The sequence below is a fragment of the Cuculus canorus genome, chromosome 13 (assembly GCF_017976375.1).
Source record: "Cuculus canorus isolate bCucCan1 chromosome 13, bCucCan1.pri, whole genome shotgun sequence".
NCBI lineage: Eukaryota > Metazoa > Chordata > Aves > Cuculiformes > Cuculidae > Cuculus > Cuculus canorus.
This window is the reverse complement of record NC_071413.1, coordinates 19,344,812-19,362,614: the sequence shown is the minus strand read 5'-3', so window position 1 is coordinate 19,362,614 and position 17,803 is coordinate 19,344,812. Positions and strand designations below refer to the sequence as shown.

The window sequence follows — 17,803 nt, the reverse complement described above, 5'->3', positions numbered from 1 at the left end:
TCCAGTTTTACTGTGAATGGTGTGTTTTATGGGTATATGTGTTATCTCTAAAACTGGTTTTGTGCTGCTTCCGAGGCTGCATTTGCTCAGTGGCCAGTAGCTGACCCCTGCTGCGCAGTTTACAGCCCTGAGGCCTCCGCTATTGTCTTGTATCTGGACTCCCAAATCTCCTCGTAGCATCCCATGCCTGTCTCTGTGCTGCATTTTATTCGGGGATCATAGATGGTTCATTCCATAAGGAATAGCAAATTATTATTATTGTCTATTAATTACGAATATATACATTATCCAACAGTATTACAGCACACACTGCTCCGAAACGAAGCAAAAAGCCAAATCAAATTAGGCAACAGTCACCTGGTCCTTGGAAGAGCTGATACGGTCCAATAAGCTAACCAAATTAAGCCACACAGCAATCCTGATGGAGCCTAACAAATTCTAATGGGTCCTGAGACCAGGGCTTCACACTCAGCCTTTGGCATGCTGTAAGCAATGGTAACGCTGTTTTACTTGCTTACAAAGCCCTGACATTTTAACAACTTCATATTACACATGGAAAATTGGTTTTGCACTATTTAATTAAGCCCAATTATTAAATAGGTATTTAGTAAGCATCCATATTAGCAATCTTATTCTTATACTATCATTCTTGTCACATATTATAGTTGGGTTTAGTTATAGCTGTGTTTACAAATAGCATAGCATAATGTAAGTGCCTGTGTATGGCTTCATGCTGTGTACGGTTCTTCCTGCTTACAGTTGATGTTTATTATTGTTTGGATCTGGTTCTAAGCACACTTACTGAAGCTTAAGCCAGAAGGGCTCCACAAAATTTGCACAAAGAGTTTTAATAAAAAAAGAACTATGTTAAGTATTTTTAGGCAATGTTTACCCTGACAGCCATTGCATTTGAACGAGAAATATGTCTGTCTGTTCTGAAAGATGTTCCCAGTTCTTGGATGAATCCCCAGATCCAGTTTCTCCAGCTGGTGCCTGTCTGGTGCTTTATTCTCTCTGACCACTGGATTTTCAGGAAGCTGATTTTGCTTGTAGGAGAAGTACAAAAGGTACCAAATAATTCCTTTTCCTTTTGCTCACTCTTGTGAGGTTGTGAGTTGAAAACTCTATCAATATTCGTCTTTGAAGTGGCAGGAAAATTTAGTCAGCTTCAGAGAAGAGCACTATATCACTCCTTGGATGTGCTATTGTAAAGAAATTCAAATACTTATCTGCATGTTTTATGCAACCTTATGTTATTTACCAAAGAGATTTAAAGAGAAAAGGAAGATAGGTGTGTTCGGCATTATACACAAAGGAAAACACGCCCAATGAAGTTTTTCATAGGCTTTTAGATTAAAACCGCCAAATTCTTTGTGGTGCAAAGAAAATTAGCAAGCATTAGCATCACATTTAATTTCTGTGAAGTCTGAAATACCAGACTGGACCAGAGAACAGAGTAGAGGGTTCTAGAACCTTCTTCTGATGATTAAATTGATGAATGCTACAGGTTGCATAGCAGGTATATGGCATCTACAATTAATAAGAGAATCTTCAATAAAGCGAAAATAACTTCATCTGAGAAAATACATGAACAGAACTCGTGGTGCACTCAGCACGCTGCAACTAACAATTTTAGCCTGACTTGTAAGCAAGAGGGAGAGAACGGGTGAAACATAAAGTTAAGTATTTGGTAATCACTCGAAACTGTGAAAGTCTGGTTTCTCTCTATCAATGATGATAATAAAATTCACTGAGATGAAAGGTATGTGATCTGATGAACTGCCATACACAGAACGTGCTTAACAGAACTTTAGTAACCTGGTTTCCAAGCCTCATGCTCTTGCAAATGGGATGTATTTGTGCTTGCATGGAGAATGCCATTTTATGTAATAGACTTGCTCATTAGTCTTCACCTTTCAGTCATCTTCATTTTGTCCACCACATACTTGCATCTAACATGGTAATTTGGGCTTCTAATTCAAGCTAGCTCTCTTGGGCTTAACACATATGATCTTTAAAAGCTTTCTGTTGACGCCACTTCCATTTTCTTTCTCTGTGCACTCCCAGGACTGTCAGCAGTCATTTCAGTTTGTTTCTTATTTCAGCTGTCAAATTGACATTTCCTTTACAAAAACTGAAAAGGTCCAATTTTTCTAGGTATTTTGTCCTTCCAATAAATATAACACGTACCAATATATTTAGAAAGATTACATTTGGTGACACTCTCCCATCTCTTTTCATCCTAATAGTTCCTTTTCCAGCAAAAAATTTAATTAATGCAAGAGCAATTTATTTAATTACCATTATGGGAGGCTTCAAAGGAAATTGGTTGGATTTAAATTGCTATTTTCAAAAAGTTACGGGGGTGATACTATTTCACTGATATCACCCCAGTAACTTTTTGAAAATAGCGTTTTGGTAGAAAATGTGCTGAGTACAAGAGTATATTTAAATAAGAAAAAAATGCCTAATGCTATTCTTTCAACTGAAGCTTTCATTCTTTATATATATATGTGTGTGTGTGTGTGTACACACACGTGTGTTAATTATTTTTATTATTGTTATTGGCCACTATTTTTCTTCTATGATTATAAATTCTTTGCTGTGTACTTGCCTCATATTAAGGTCATTCCATCCAAAAGTTATGGTTTTCTCAATCCAGCAGTTCTACAAAGTGTCAAGTTGTTTTCCTCTTCCTTTTTCACAAGCTCATTTTTGAGTAACACTTCACTGGTCTTCATTAGGGAGAAAACTGCTATTGATTTTGAAGCTAAAGCTTTTGCTGACTGGACACACATTCATTCACACTCAAGTACTTTTATACTGTCCTGTTTGTTAAAAAAAGACACTGGTGATCTAAGATGCAGAATTATGCCAGAAGTCCTCTCTTAAGGTCAAGACTTGCCCTTGACATCAGAGCAATGGTGGCAAAGGGTTAAGTATTTGTATCTCCAAAACATATTAATGCACCTCCAGAATGCGTCTAACATATTTAAAATATAGTTGATTCATATTTCAGCTATAAATAACACCAGTCTATTTAAACAAATGCCCGGTTTTGCCAGTTTCTGATGATCAGATTTCTGTGGAACATCAGGTTCTGCAACTAGGGCTTTTATCCAAGAACAGCTATAGGTTCAAAGCATTTTAATTTTGTCTCTTCTGCATGATATCATGGTGCCAAACATTCTAACTGTAGCAAGTTACTGCCTTAAAACTGTGTTGTTAAAGGCTTCCATCAGAAGAATAGAAATGAAGTGTTTTGTTGCAGTTGTCTGTAATTATAGGTCAGAAATAGTGCCAATCTATAGTCTGGGGGATGTGTTAATATTTCATATGATCATTTAGAAATACATAATGAACAGGTTTAACTCAAAATGAATTATGTTCATGCAAAATATACTGAATCTTTTGCCCCTTTTTTGCAAGCGTAATATTTGAATGGAAAAATAATTAATTACAAGATGACAAGGCTGTCTTCTGTGCTATTTGTATGCTTAGCTTCTAATTGCATCAGCCTAGCACCTCTTGTTGCATTTTCAGGTTTGTACAATAATATTGGGAATTATATTAGTCCTTATAGCTTCGGAACACTGAAAATACAGGTAGTTCCTCTGATTTGTGCTCAGAGGAGGTTGGGCAGGAAGCAAAAGGGAAGGTTATGTCCAATGAACATGGTGGTATCTTTGTGTGTTTGTGGTGTTTTTTAAGGTAAACAGAGTATTCTATGGTGAGTACTTACAACAAGACATCTCAGAGGGTACTCATGCAACTGTTGTTTGCATTATGATCTTGTGATTTAAAGGATTGTAAATAATAATTTAAATTTACTGTTTTGGTCCTTCCAGCTGTACCTTCCCAACTAGGTACTTAAACAGTGATGGCATAGTTTATTAGAGCTATTGATGCTACATAAAGAATGTTGTTGTTGTCTCATGCTATCGAGCCAAAAGAGGTCCCTTCACAGATGATCTCTGCCTGTGAAAAAATTAATTATTGATTCAGTTGTTTGTTCATTCTAAAAATCTCAAAGTGGCTTTTATGCTCTGTATGGAAGATGCTTGCAGTGAACTGGAACAGTTAAGCAAACTATCAAGAAGAACCTTATGTGTGCGTGGCTGAAGGATCTGGACTCCCCTCTGCAGCTCCAAAGAAAGCTGAGAAAAAGAGAAGGCACTTTGATTAGAAATTTAGCTCTCACATTTTTTCCTCTAGCAAATGTATTTGAAAAAGAAAGAGACTCTTAGTAATTCACTAGCTTGTCAAGTTGTATAAAGATAAGTGTTACAGAGAATCTAATTATGTGAACCTCTCTAAGTGAGAGTCACAGTGGTTGCTAGACTTAAAACAAACTGCTGTCAGGGGTGGTTTGCACACAGTTCCAAAGTGACAAACTTTTATCAGAAACTTTCCTACTTGAGGGAGACCAAAATGAAGGGGACCAGGAGTTCGAGGAGTCTGGCATATTTCTATTCAACATGGAAAAACGTTTTGTAGAGGAACGCGTTAGTCATATGAAGACTATACAAGACACGATAATAATCTGGCATTTCAGCAGAACTGCTGAAGCTGCCTCTAGAAACGATGTAAGTACACCACCATGGATTCAGTTTAGATTTCTGATTGCATGGAAGCTGTCAGCCCTTCAGCAAGATTATAGATCAGAACAGAAATGGATTGCTTGTTGGAATTCCTTCTGGTTTGGTTTGGTAGCTGAATAGGCCTGCCTGCAGTTATTAGTTTTTGATGGCTTTTCAGATATCACTCTTTAATCTTTGTGCCTCCTTTTTGGCATAAACTTGAAAGACCATCAGTCACAGCACAAGTGTTATTCAGCCAGTCGTAAGTACAAATTTGTAGAGAAAAAAAATACAGCATTAGTAGTTTGAAGTAAGTTGATATTAGTTGGTTGTTACCTCCTTGGAAATCCCTGTTTGTAGCCACTTAGGCAGTAGCAAACTGTATTGAAGCTAACGTGGATGTAGGCCGCGACGACATTGGCCTTTGAGTCTAGAGGAAATTGTGAGAATTCCAGCTTGTCTGAGATGCACAAGAACACAATTACTATTTAAAATAAACTCTACCAAGAGCTTAGTCATTACTTCAAATGACTCTATCAATCACCCAGTTCTTTAATAAGACTACCTTTCCTATGCTAGTTGTTTTCCTGTAGAGTTTATGCTTAAAAACAGACAGCCTCTGTCACATTTATCTTAAGTGGATCTCCCCAGGGCAGCAAGTAAATGTAAAACTCTGTTTACAGCCATTTTTCATTTCCCAAGCCTTTTAATATCACTCTCTCAGGCTTATTTTGATGTCATTCACTTCATAATGTACTAAGTTGTCTTTCTTCTTTCTCCTGCTTGTATGAGGTACACCAAATGGTAATTTCACCCTTCTTGAATTGAGTACAAATTAAATCAAAGCCTGGTGAAAATACTTCCCTTCTTTAATGGTTTCAGAGGTGGATACTGAAGGATATATCACATCACATTACTCAGGAGGTTATTTTTCTTCCTCTTTCCTGCAAAATTACTTCTCCTTTCAAAGGGCCATCATTTTAGGGTTTTGTCTATGGTTTCCTAATACTGATTCTCAAAGCTGCTGCGGGAAAATATGGCTGCATTTCAAAAACTATTCTTTAGAGCAGCTGGGGATTAGTGGCTTTAAACATCTCAGTAATCCAATACAGTGCTACAAAACATAATTTAAAAATGCAAAGGATTAAGGTTTCCTTTCATAGGATTTTACAGAACTCAGAATAAGATTCTACAAAACTTACTTAGCATTTTTGGGGTAACTTCTATTGCTAAAGATGAAAATCGCCAGTTCTGTAAAGATTTTGTTTATGAATTTAGCACATACAAATCTTGCCATGACCTAGAATTCCTCTGCAATAGGATATCCCTAGAATCTTGGCTGTTGGCACACCACATATGAAATGATATGTGTACTTGTCTCTGCAGAACTGCAACATCAGATTATAACCTTTTCCAGTTGCATAGTGCTCCCGTGCTATACAGCAGAATATGAATTGGGGGAGGTTCTCATTATAATCAATAGAATAACTACTAGAATTTTATCCCAAGTATCTTTAAATATGAAAAATTTCCTTTTCTGAACTAAATACTTTTGTCTCATAAGACTAATTATGTTTTGTGAATGACACAAAAGACCTTATATCAATTTTCATTCAGATGAGGGTTATTTGCTATTCGCTCCAGAGGGGCCTGAAATACTCATATGCTTCAACAAGGAGAGAGAGTCAGTGTTTTGGAAGGGCTCACAGGGAGTTAGTTTCTAGCTATCTGTTTTAGAATTGCACACTGGGAAAAATGAGATTTTCCAGTTACTTATTCAGTATGAAAATCTTTTCCTGTATCACAGATCAGAGCTCTTGTAATTTAAACAAAACGGTTTACATTAGATTGCTGCGTATTGGCCTTTAATGCTTGATTCCCGGTAGATACTTATGTATCATATTCGTCATATTCATAAAGTCAGTTTGTTGGGTATGGAGTCCTTCAGGTTTTAATTTTGCTGTTTTGTATGTGCTGAGTAAAGGCCACGGTCCTGACAGAGAGGGAACACTGCTGCTGGATGAATAGAGCAATATGGCTTAACGCTGCCCTGGGAGAAGGGGTTTGTTTGAGGAAGCAAAAACCCATCTCCTAATGGGATGATTTCCTGCCTGGAAAGACGTGCGTAAAGCCCTTAACTGCTGGAGTGTAGCTGAAAGTTAAAATAATTGATATTGTCTCATCCTTCAGTTCAGTTCATTCCTTTTAAAACAGCCCCTACAAATGGTAATACGCCAGTGTTGCATCATATAAGTAGCTCTATCAAGGAAAAATCAGGCATACTCTAATTCCAGTGGAAAAAATGAATAAACCTAGTTCTAGTCTTGTCCAGAAGAATTTCGCAAAAGGTCTTGCATTTTTCAGAACTAAAAGATTTATTTTAAAAACTGCTTTTGCTGTGCGTGTCACGCAAACTAGCTATGTTGTATAGCACTTCTTGATAGGTTACATAACATTATTTCATGTAAATAAAATGAGATGCCTTCTTTCCCTCTGGATGTTCTACAGTAAGTCTAAGCTAAAATCTATTCGAAGATCAGTCTGATAATGCAGAATGGTTTAAAATCAAGAAGAAATCAAGAGAATTAAGTTAAAATCAAGAAGTAAATAGAGAATTAAGTTAAATATGGAAGGTACTGATTCTTGGTATTTTCATCTTATTTCATAAACAAAAGGGACCAGGCTATTTGTTTTCCTTTAAGTACCATTTCCCTGTAGTGAGTCAAGGAAGATAAAAAGTTTTGTTAAACAGGGAAATAATAAATTAAAACCAAATGTTTTTATATGCAAAACTTACTGGTTAGGGCTGAAGAGCTTTCTGCAGCAAGAACTAGTATCCTTCAAAAGTATTTTCGTGTTAATTCATATAAATTTCTTGAAAATACTTAGGCATCAGGTATTTGAAGACAGTAGTCTACAAGAGGATGAAAATACATGCCAGACTGAACTGCATTCACACTGCTCTGCATAAATTCACCAATGCACTTGAGTAATGAATTGGTTGTGCACAGAACTATTCCGCATCTCTCAATTCATGTATTTTATTAAGAACTCCCAAAGCAGTTAAATTCATGATATGCCCTAAGGATTAACCAGTATGAGCTCAGTGGGACTTGACTGATTATTTGATCTGGAAATCTTTTTCCTACCTTCTTGCCATGTGAACGGCTCATTTTTCATCACCCCGATTACAGTGTTCAAGGAAGAAAGTCTCTTAGCTCACCGTTTAAGTTAAACCATGGACTATGAGCCCTGAGGTTGCTCAGAACAGCAGAAGAATGCCCAGGTTCTTGTTATCTTTGCTGTGCCTGATTAGATGGAGGAGAGACCCTTGCAAAGCTGGGTGCATTGCCTGGCCACGGCAGGGCCCTCCCTGCCTCCATCCCTATGCCTCAAACTCGAACTTCTTAACTCCAGAACTGGTATGATACAGTATTTATTCTGTCATTATAAACCTATTCATTTCCTTGTCTGATGATAAAATTATTGTCAAATAAGTCATTCATCTTTTCAACTAATTCTAATTACAGCTAAACTCTCATTTGGACTGGGAGTTTGCTATATTTACTTGGTACTTTTGCAAAACATTTCATAATCATCCATTATTATATTGCTACACTGTGCTCTTGACTGCTTTCTGCCAAGTGTGTTCCTGCAAACAATTGCTAGTTTAATGTGTCATCCAGAAGTTATGGCCTAGACAAATCAGAAAAGTTGTTTAGTCTATTATAATTTGGCAAATGGTCATTTAATAGCACACAGGAAGTCAGCATGAATGTTTGGGATTATTTTTGCTATAAATATAATGAAAGAAAACTAAAATTGCCTAGACTTCACTTCCGCGACTGGTCTTGTCATTAAAATAATCTTTGCTAGCTCTTTTTTTTTGTCTATTTGTCATCTATAAATAGTCATTCAAATTTGTCCCTGAAGTTTTGTTGAGCAGACTGACTTTTCAGATTAGGCTTTTAGAGGAGGGATAAGCCACTCCCCCACCTCTCCACTGTGCTGAGCTGTGTGTCGAGTCTCTACTTTGTGGTCTCTCAGTGTGAGGGTGTGCAAAGAGAGTGGAGTTGAAGTGTTGTGGAGCAGGCAAGACCCTGGCTCTACTCCGTGCTTGTGGACACAGCTAGATTGTTTTTCAGGTTTATAGACAGATATGTTGTTATTTAATCAAATAGCATATTTCCATTAATAATATTTTGGGCCCCTCGGTACAAGAAGGACATCAAGGGGGTGGAGTGTGTCCAGAGAAGGGAAATGGAGCTGGGGAGGGGGCTGGGGCATGGGGGTTATGAAGAGGGGCTGGGGCACCTGGGGCTGCTGAGCCTGGGAAAGCGGAGGCTGACGGGAGACCTTATCAGTCTCTGAAAGCGGATTGTAGCGAGGTGGGTGTTGGTCACCTTCTCCCAAGTAACAAGTGATAGGATGAGAGGAAATGGCCTCAGGTTGTGCCAGGGAGGTTTAGATTGGATAGTAGAAAAATCTCTTTGGTGAAGCATTGGAACAGGCTGCCCAGATGCGTTCTCCATCCCTGGAAGTGTTGAAAAAGTGTGTAGATGTGGCACTTTGTGACATAGTTCAGCAGGCATGGTGGGGTTGGGCTCACGTTTGGACTTAGAGGTCTTTGCCGACCTTAATGATTCTGTGATTATATGATTGACAGATTTTATTTACTAATGGTAGAACAGATTTTGCTTATGTTAAAATTGAAACTTATTAGCTTAGCGCTTCCAGAACTGATTAGTAACTACAAGTACAAAACACAAACACGTTGTCTGCACAGCTAGAAGTGCCCTTAAAGCATTTTCTCACAGTTATTTAGTGAGTTCACCTATTTCTATGCAAACATTTTGTGTATACACTTCACTGTGTATGTTGTTTTTCAGAGTGTGGACTACATATTATTTTAACATTTCTCAGTCCTGTATAGGTTGACTGATCAGCTTACATGGGCAGGATTTGGGAATCCTATTGCATTTGTGTGCCTCTCTGACGTGATTTGATCTTGTGCAGCAGCTGGTTAACTCCTTTTTTCTCCCTTTATCTCTGATAGAGCTATTCAGTACCAAAACTGCCAGCACTTGTTTATATGCAGTTAAAATATGCTGACAATTCTTCCTGTAGAGAAAAAGTCCATCTTGGTTCAAACCTGGCATCCACTGTGTTTATGGATATGGGCTGGATTACCTCCTATAGGAGGACAGGCTGAGAGAGTTGGGGTTGTTCAACCTGGAGAAGAGAAGGCTCTGAGGAGACCTTATAAAGACCTTCCAGTACCTGAAGGGGCTACAAGAAAGCTGGAGAGGGACTGTTCACAAAGGCCTGTAGTGATAGGACGAGGGGCAATGGGTATAAGCTGGAGAGGGGCAGATTTAGACTGGACATAAGGAGGAATTTCTTCACGATGAGAGTGGTGAGGCCCTGGCACGGGTTGCCCAGCGAAGCTGTGGCTGCCCCATCCCTGGAGGGGTTCACAGCCAGGTTGGATGGAGCTTGGACAGCCTGATCCAGTGGGAGGTGTGGATGATCCAGTGGGTTGGAACTGGATGATCTTTAAAGTCCCTTCCAACCCAAACTATTACATGATTCTATGATTCGATGAAAAAGATTTTTTTTACAGATTTCTCAGGATAACGTAGGATTTTAAAATCATATGTTGTACAACAACAGAAAAAATCAGATGGTGCAGTTCAGTCAACTGTCCATTGAGACTTGCTTTGCTGTAGTTCAAGAATATAGTCTATGTGCAGAAAGAACAATAGGGTTGAGGATATCAATAAGATTGTGATTCTTTAAAAAAAAAAAAAAAGACTGCAGGCATTCATAGCAGGTGATTCTTACAGTTGACTGTCTGTGTAGTGCTGTGTAGCATCTGAATTAGTGCTGCATACAGGGAATTTGCGGACGCTCTCCAGAGCAGCAGCCCAGTCAGCTGCTGCAATTGCCATCCTCAGATCTGTATTCCGTGCGTACAGGATTATGAGGTATTGTTCCACAAGAGAAAAGGAATTGCTTTATAAACTGTTTTTCCATATTTTCTGCTTGAAGAAGTAGGAAACTGTAGGCTTACAGGAAAAAAAAACAACCCAGACTTCTTTCTTGTTAATAATGCTGCTTTGTTTTTTTAATGAAATTTATTTTAACTTTAATTTAGGAGTATCTGGTGCACTTTGCTTTTTAGGAAGAAGGTAGTTTATAAAAAGCTAAACTGTAGCTGTTTGGAATTTCAGTGATTTCACAGATGTCGGTGGAGCCCTGTTGATTCATTCTATTAGCTTTTCGGATGCTGAGAGGAGTCAGAGGCCGTCCCGCTGTGGCAGCCACGGTGTGGGTGAGCAGGTATCAGCTTCAGCAGGGAGAAGGCGGCAGGGCATGAGGAGACCGGGGAGTCCGTATTGCCGACAGCTCTCGCTTTAATTGCCACCTACCTAGCAGCAGGTCAGTTACTAAAGAGCCAACTTCATTACTAGCATGGAGTCCTTTAGCATTATAACTCAAACCAGAAGCAATTATCGTAAAGTGTTAGTGATTATTTTTTTAGCCCAGGTAGTTGGATGAGAGGTAATAGTTTTCTTTACCTTGAAGACATGTGAACTTATTGCTTCCTCTCTATACGTGTATATGCAGAGCAGAAAACAAAAGGTAGCAAACAATTTTTGCTTTAAATTCTTTTAGTAAATTCAGCTGGGATGTGTGATTAATGTTTTGTTTCCAGCACTTCACACTTGAATAGTTGATAATAAGCAGCGTATGTATCAGCTTGGCTCTTCCGTTATTGTTAGGCTTCGTTATAAAGTGTTTACTGATTTACATAACCGTATTGAGAAGTCTGGGAATAATAGTTCTATTTGCTTATTTATTTTTATTTTTGAGATCATCCTGTGATGTTAATAAAGAATAATTATCAGTGAGTTTAATGTTCGAACACATCCAAAATCTTTTAACGTAAGTGGTTTACTTTCCTTTTTTCCCTGGCGGTTTTAAAAATGCACAGCTGTAGGTATACCTCTCGTTTCTGTTTGGAGCATGTAGGCCCTGTTTAATAGTCCAAGAGCCCAAGCATCTTGAACTGCTGCACACGAGTGACATGCTATAGACTCCTATAGCAACGGTGCTTGTTAAGCGTAATTAGCTGGGCATGGCATTGAAGACCATTTGGCTTAAACGACACTACAAACCAAGCTACAGCTGAAACAGCAGTGTCATTGGGACTGAATGCAATCACAAAGCAGACTGAACTGGCCTTAATATATAGAATTTGGTTGCATCAATACATTTCTGCAGACCAAGCAGCCAAGAGCAGCTCAGAGCCTGCTTGTTGTGGGGTTCAATATCCACCTGTCACATGGAGGTAAATCTGGACAGGACAGCAGAACTTATTATACATCTGTGGATGTAATTAGAGAATTAAATGGTTTTTATTTAAAAAGACTTACTATGGTTTAATAAAGTTAAATGGTAGGGAAGCTTGGTAAGTAAATACTGCATACTAGGGGCTTCGATTTTATTTTTTCTGTGGAAAACTAAGCGGAAAGAATTGTCCTTCCCTCCTAGAATTAAATATTACCATAGAAAGCCACTATAATAACTACTGTTCAAAGGTTTTCCATATTAAGCCACTTCCAAAATAGGTTAAATATCAGTTTTCAAGTCCTTTAAGCCCTACCTTATTTTTACTCCTCAACAAAATGGAGATACGAAATTTCTAAACCCACAAACCTAATGTTCCATACTTCACACAAACATATCATGTCAGAATAAAATCATTTTTCTGACCAAAATAGCAGAGATTGGTTTTGGTTTCATGTCTTCTATGCTAGTATGAGTCATCTGGAATCTGACATCATATAACAATACTAAAAAATGAAATGGATATGCCAAATGTTGTACTTAATAAATATGCTTAGGAAAGCCAGATTATGTTGTCATCTGTATGGGTGAGTTTCATTTACTTCATTATGCTGGAGATGTTTTGGTCTTGCAATTGATGTGATTTCAGTTCTCATTAAAATAAACATTAGAAATAGTTGGGTTTTTTTAGGAAATAAAAATAAATAGCATTCCTTATTTATTTATTTATTTATAAACCTCTAACTATCAGTGTTGGATGTCTACTGTTATGTAACTGTGCAAAGGGATGGGAGGACGTGACTGCTGAGGATTTGAGAAAAACATGCTGAGATGAGTGGGTTTGGTACTACTGAGACGTTTATCTGTTGCAGGAGTTAGTGAATGTGATGCCGTTCAAGCTTTTCCCTATATTCACATTTTGTTTCCTACAAATACTATGCGTGACACTTCTTTATTTCTCATACAAAGTCATTCTGATTGAAAGAAGACGGTAGCATTTAGTATATAGCAGTGGCTATGAACTGCAGAGGGGCAGGTTTAGACTGGACAGAAGGAGGAATTTCTTCACGATGAGGGTGGTGAGGCCCTGGCCCAGGTTGCCCAGGGAAGCTGTGGCTGCCCCATCCCTGGAGGGGTTCCAGGCCAGGTTGGATGGGCCTTGGGCAGCCTGAGCCAGTGGGAGGTGTCCCTGCCCATGGCAGGGATTCAACCTGGATGATCTTTATGGCCCCTTCCAACCCAAACTATTCTTTGATTCTATATACTTATACCTGTGTGAACACAACATTGAATGTTTTATCAGTATCTTGCAGAATAGTAAAGTGAATTATACTGAAAACTGAAACAAATGTCGTAAGTACCTTGTGAAAATTGCCTGTTAGTAAAGACTGAAAGAGAATATATTGGAAACGCCAGGGAGGAGTCGAAGTAGCCTTTATGATGGATTGTTGCTGCTGGAGGTATAGACCTTAGTTCTGGTTTCACTGTGTTATGCAAGTTCTGCTTCAAATATTAATTCTGGCCTAGTGTTTTAAGAATTATTAGAATGTAGTTCTGGTAATTTATATCACATTGGAAAGTAGAAATAAATAGCCAAATCAATTGTTATATTTTCAAAAGTGTTTGAATATGTTTTTATTCATTTATGGCATTTATTGTCACCGGCACAAAGACAGCAGAATTGGCAATCAGTGCCGCTACTCTGCTGTGATGACTCCATCTTCAGAGGAAGGCAGAAGGGCTACTTCAGGGGTCTAAATTGAAAACTTCGGTCCTTGGAGCTCTGTCTGCCACCGCTCCCGCCTAGAAAAACTTAGGCAGTTATTTTCAGCTTGCAAATCTGTCGGTCGTGAAGAGGCCTTTCTCCAGGAATGCATAGACATTTTCTATTCCTGATGAGCAACTGTCTTAGTATCTATCTTATATCTAAACCTGTGGCTTAATGGCTTACATCTAAGGCTTATATCTAAGCTCCAAAGACAACTTGGATATAAATTAGATATTCCTGCAGTTGCCTTGCATCTTGGGCTAAATCCGTTTGGAAGAATTGTGAGAAGATATTACTCTCTATCTTCCAGCTTCCAAAAGAGTGCCCTAACCAGCAAGTCATGAGATTTTACAAGGTGACAGTTACATGTCACAAAACACCAAATATGCTCATTACTCATTAATATATCTTATTTTTTATATATATATATATATATAATATATATCTTATTATCTTGAAAATTTCCAAGGTAGTCCTAGTGTTATTTGGCTTAATAAAAAAATTATTGCTCCTCAAAGGCATAAAAGAACTGACAATATTCTTCGTTTTACTTTCTTTCAGGAATTAAGTTGGGAAGCTGCAGAGCATTAAGGTGATGTGTTTAATGTGTGGTGGCATCCTATGTGCAGAACAATTGATCTGAAACTTTTCAGTGGCTCCAACCTTTTTGACTTCCAAGGTGGAAGGAGTAGATTCTTGGATACTCCTGTGCCTACAAAATAACCAAAAATGAAGGAGGACAATTGTTTACATGCCGCTCTTATTTGCCTGGGCATGCTATATTACAGTCATGCCATAACTACAGAAAAACTGAACCACGCAAGGCCATCGCTTCATGGTCACCATGAAAAAGGAAAAGAAGGACAAGTTCTACATCGTTCAAAGAGAGGCTGGGTGTGGAATCAGTTCTTTGTTATAGAAGAGTATACGGGACCAGATCCTGTACTAGTAGGAAGGGTAAGAAAGAATTTCTTTTTCATTCATCGATTGGAATTATTAATTTATAGTATTATTTTGTGACTTTGTTTTGTGCCATCACTTTTCTGTTGTATTAGCTGCTTCTTCAGCAGCTACTTATTCACCTAGAATTAATCGTTTTATTGTACCTCAGTTAAGGTGCTAAGCAAAATACTACCTAAGTAAGTACAAATTTTTCCATTGACCCCAGCAGTCTTTGAATGAAGGTGTACAAGCTGTTATTTAACACACCGGCAAGAACCACAGCAACCACTTGAGCAACAATACATCTCAGAAATATCTGATATAATTTTTGGGTCTTTAAAAATAGTAACTAAAAATGTAGTGTCTAACCCAGCAGCTCAGTAAAGAGTATATTGCTCAATAGGTATCTCTTCATCTTCTCATTTTCAACTTATCACTAAAATTAAATATATGAGAGGTATGTATAGAAAGAAATATATGTCTTTGTGCACATGTGTATGTGCATACATCCTGGACTGATTTCTTCATTCTGCTACTGTCTAACACTGACAGAATATAAATGCATTAATAAAACACTTTATGTGCCAGTTTACAAACGGTCAGCACAACTGTGTTGACTTAGCCCCAGCACAAAAGAGTGGAGAACAGGATGAATGACAAGAAACGCCATTCTGGGTATTCTGGTTTAAAAGATGGTTAGTGTTGTGCAATTTGTAGATGTCAATATAAAACCAATAAATCTGTAATTTGGCTCAATGTTTCTCTCATTCATCAAACTGAAGCACGCATTGGTTGAGAAAGTAAGAATGTGGAGTAGGCATCTGTTACTTATTTTGTATTAAAGGGGTTGTAATTAAAAACTAGTTGGCAGTCACTGACTGGCTCATTCATTACATCACAGCTCTCACAACAGCTTTTTGCATGCAAACTACTAGAATATGATTCATATGAAGTGTAAAATCTTGCGAAAATGACTCTTCCTTCCAACTTCATTTGAATAAAGAAACTGTTATGACTATCTTCTCATATGTTCTCTTCCTTACATCTTAAAGCTTGGGTCTCAGTAGCCCCCTACGTGTGGTAGCATGCCAGTCTGTGCAGGCAGCTTCTCTCAATGCAGGGCAGATGTGCTCACAGCATGTGCCCGAGTATGGATTATTGCCTGATGTCAGACAAGATTTTTGAAAACTATGAAATTATAGCAATTTCAGGAACTTTTTTGTTTCATAAACACATACATGAAAGTGACTGAGGAAACTGGGCTTGTTTAGTCAGGAGAAAAGGATGATGAGGAGAGACCTTATAGCACTCTACAACTACCTGAAAGGAGGTTGTAGTGAGACAGGTGTTGCTCTCTTTTCCCAGGTAACAAGCAATAGAACAAGGCCTTAAGTTGCACCGCGGAGGCTTAGATTGGATGTTAGGAACTATTACTTCACTGAAAGGGTTGTCAAACACTGGAACAGGCTGCCCAGGGAAGTGGTGGAGTCATCATCCCTGGAGGTATTTAAAAGCCTCGTAGATGTGGTGCTTAGGGACGTGGTTTAGTGGTCAGCTTGGCAGTGTTAGATTTATGGTTGGACTCAACGATCTTAAAGGTCTTTTCCAACCTAAATGATTCTGTGATTCTGTATACAATCTTGTTAAAGTATCTCTGTTTCTCATTTTGTAGCTTCATTCAGATATTGATTCTGGAGATGGAAACATTAAATACATTCTCTCAGGTGAAGGAGCAGGAATCATTTTTGTTATTGATGACAAATCAGGGAACATCCATGCAACAAAGACACTGGACCGGGAAGAGAGAGCTCAGTACACTCTCACAGCACAAGCTGTAGATAGGAACACTAACAGACCCTTGGAACCACCTTCTGAATTCATTGTTAAAGTTCAAGATATAAATGACAACCCACCTGAATTTCTTCATGAAAACTACCATGCCAATGTGCCAGAGAGATCAAATGTAGGTAAGTACTCATGTATGTACTTCAGTTCCCGGCCTTATGGAAGATGTTGCCTTGTCAGTGCATCTTGGCTTTGTTTAATTCCTATAGTCTAGGCTTTTGGGAAACAAGATTTACTTCATTGTCAGCCAATGACTCAGTTAATTTATCTAATTTGCTGACCAAAACAAACCCTGAACAGCTACTAACTATCATGGTTGAAGTGTCGGTACAGGATTCCTAGAACACGATTATTTCCTTCTAGGGGGAACATGAAGGTCCCCTGGAATTTATGAAGTGCTAATCCTCTGGGGTAAACATCAAGATTATTCCTTTGGCAGAGCTGTGTGATAAAACTAAGGAGTTATTGCCATGCTACCTGTTCCATTTTCATCTCCTGTTTGAACTTGTGTCTATCTCAGAGATTTCTACAGGAATGATTTCTCTGAAGCTTACTGAGAAAAACATAAAAAGAAAAGTCTATTGTTCAGCTGTCTAACAACAGAAGCAATGTAACGCTTAAACTACTGAGGGAAAAAAACCCTTAATGGTACAGAGTGACTGCTGACTTTTATATCTTCACTGTTTAGAACACTAATCCACGTCACAGCTGGTGACAAATTGCTTTGGATTGTATGAATCTACTTTGCCGTATATAAATTGCCAAGGAAATTTTTTCATTTACCAAACCTGGATATAGAAAGTTAAGAAATAGTTATGCTGTATGACTGAAAGCATCTCTGCACGGTTCTTAGAGGCATGTTTGCTTCTGACTGTATTCTTTCTGTGTTTGCTTTCCATTTTTAGGTACATCAGTTATTCAGGTAACAGCTTCAGATGCTGATGATCCTACCTATGGGAACAGTGCCAAATTGGTTTACAGTATTCTTGAAGGTCAGCCATACTTCTCAGTGGAAGCTCAAACAGGTATTGTTGAGCAGTTTATTTGAATAGAACCTCATAACTGGAATACATTAAAATGAAGAACCCCATGTATTGACTGAGGCTGTACAGTTGGTTATATCTACTGATGTGCTTGAGCAAGCTTCCTCCCTTCTCTCTTGATTCTAGCTAAGGTCTTTTGCAGGTCGGTCCCGTGGCATTTAGTAGAGCGTCTGGGTACACGCTAGAAAGTTGATGCTATTTCTTTTATGGTATGGTGTGATATGGTATGATAGAAATGGCAATTTCTATGCTAAACTGTAGTTCTCTAGGGT

At 38.3% G+C, this 17,803-nt stretch overlaps 1 protein-coding gene across 1 annotated transcript in view; it reads left to right on the top strand.

The window, feature by feature from the left end:
* The window catches only part of CDH11 (cadherin 11), an 84,104-nt gene that overhangs the window by 48,454 nt on the left and 17,847 nt on the right, over positions 1-17,803 (top strand). The window contains exons 3-5 of the mRNA XM_054078694.1: positions 14,263-14,658; positions 16,316-16,610; positions 17,394-17,513. Of these exons, the coding sequence (XP_053934669.1) occupies positions 14,431-14,658; positions 16,316-16,610; positions 17,394-17,513 (643 nt within the window). The 5' untranslated portion in view covers positions 14,263-14,430. The remainder of the gene's footprint in view (positions 1-14,262; positions 14,659-16,315; positions 16,611-17,393; positions 17,514-17,803) is intronic.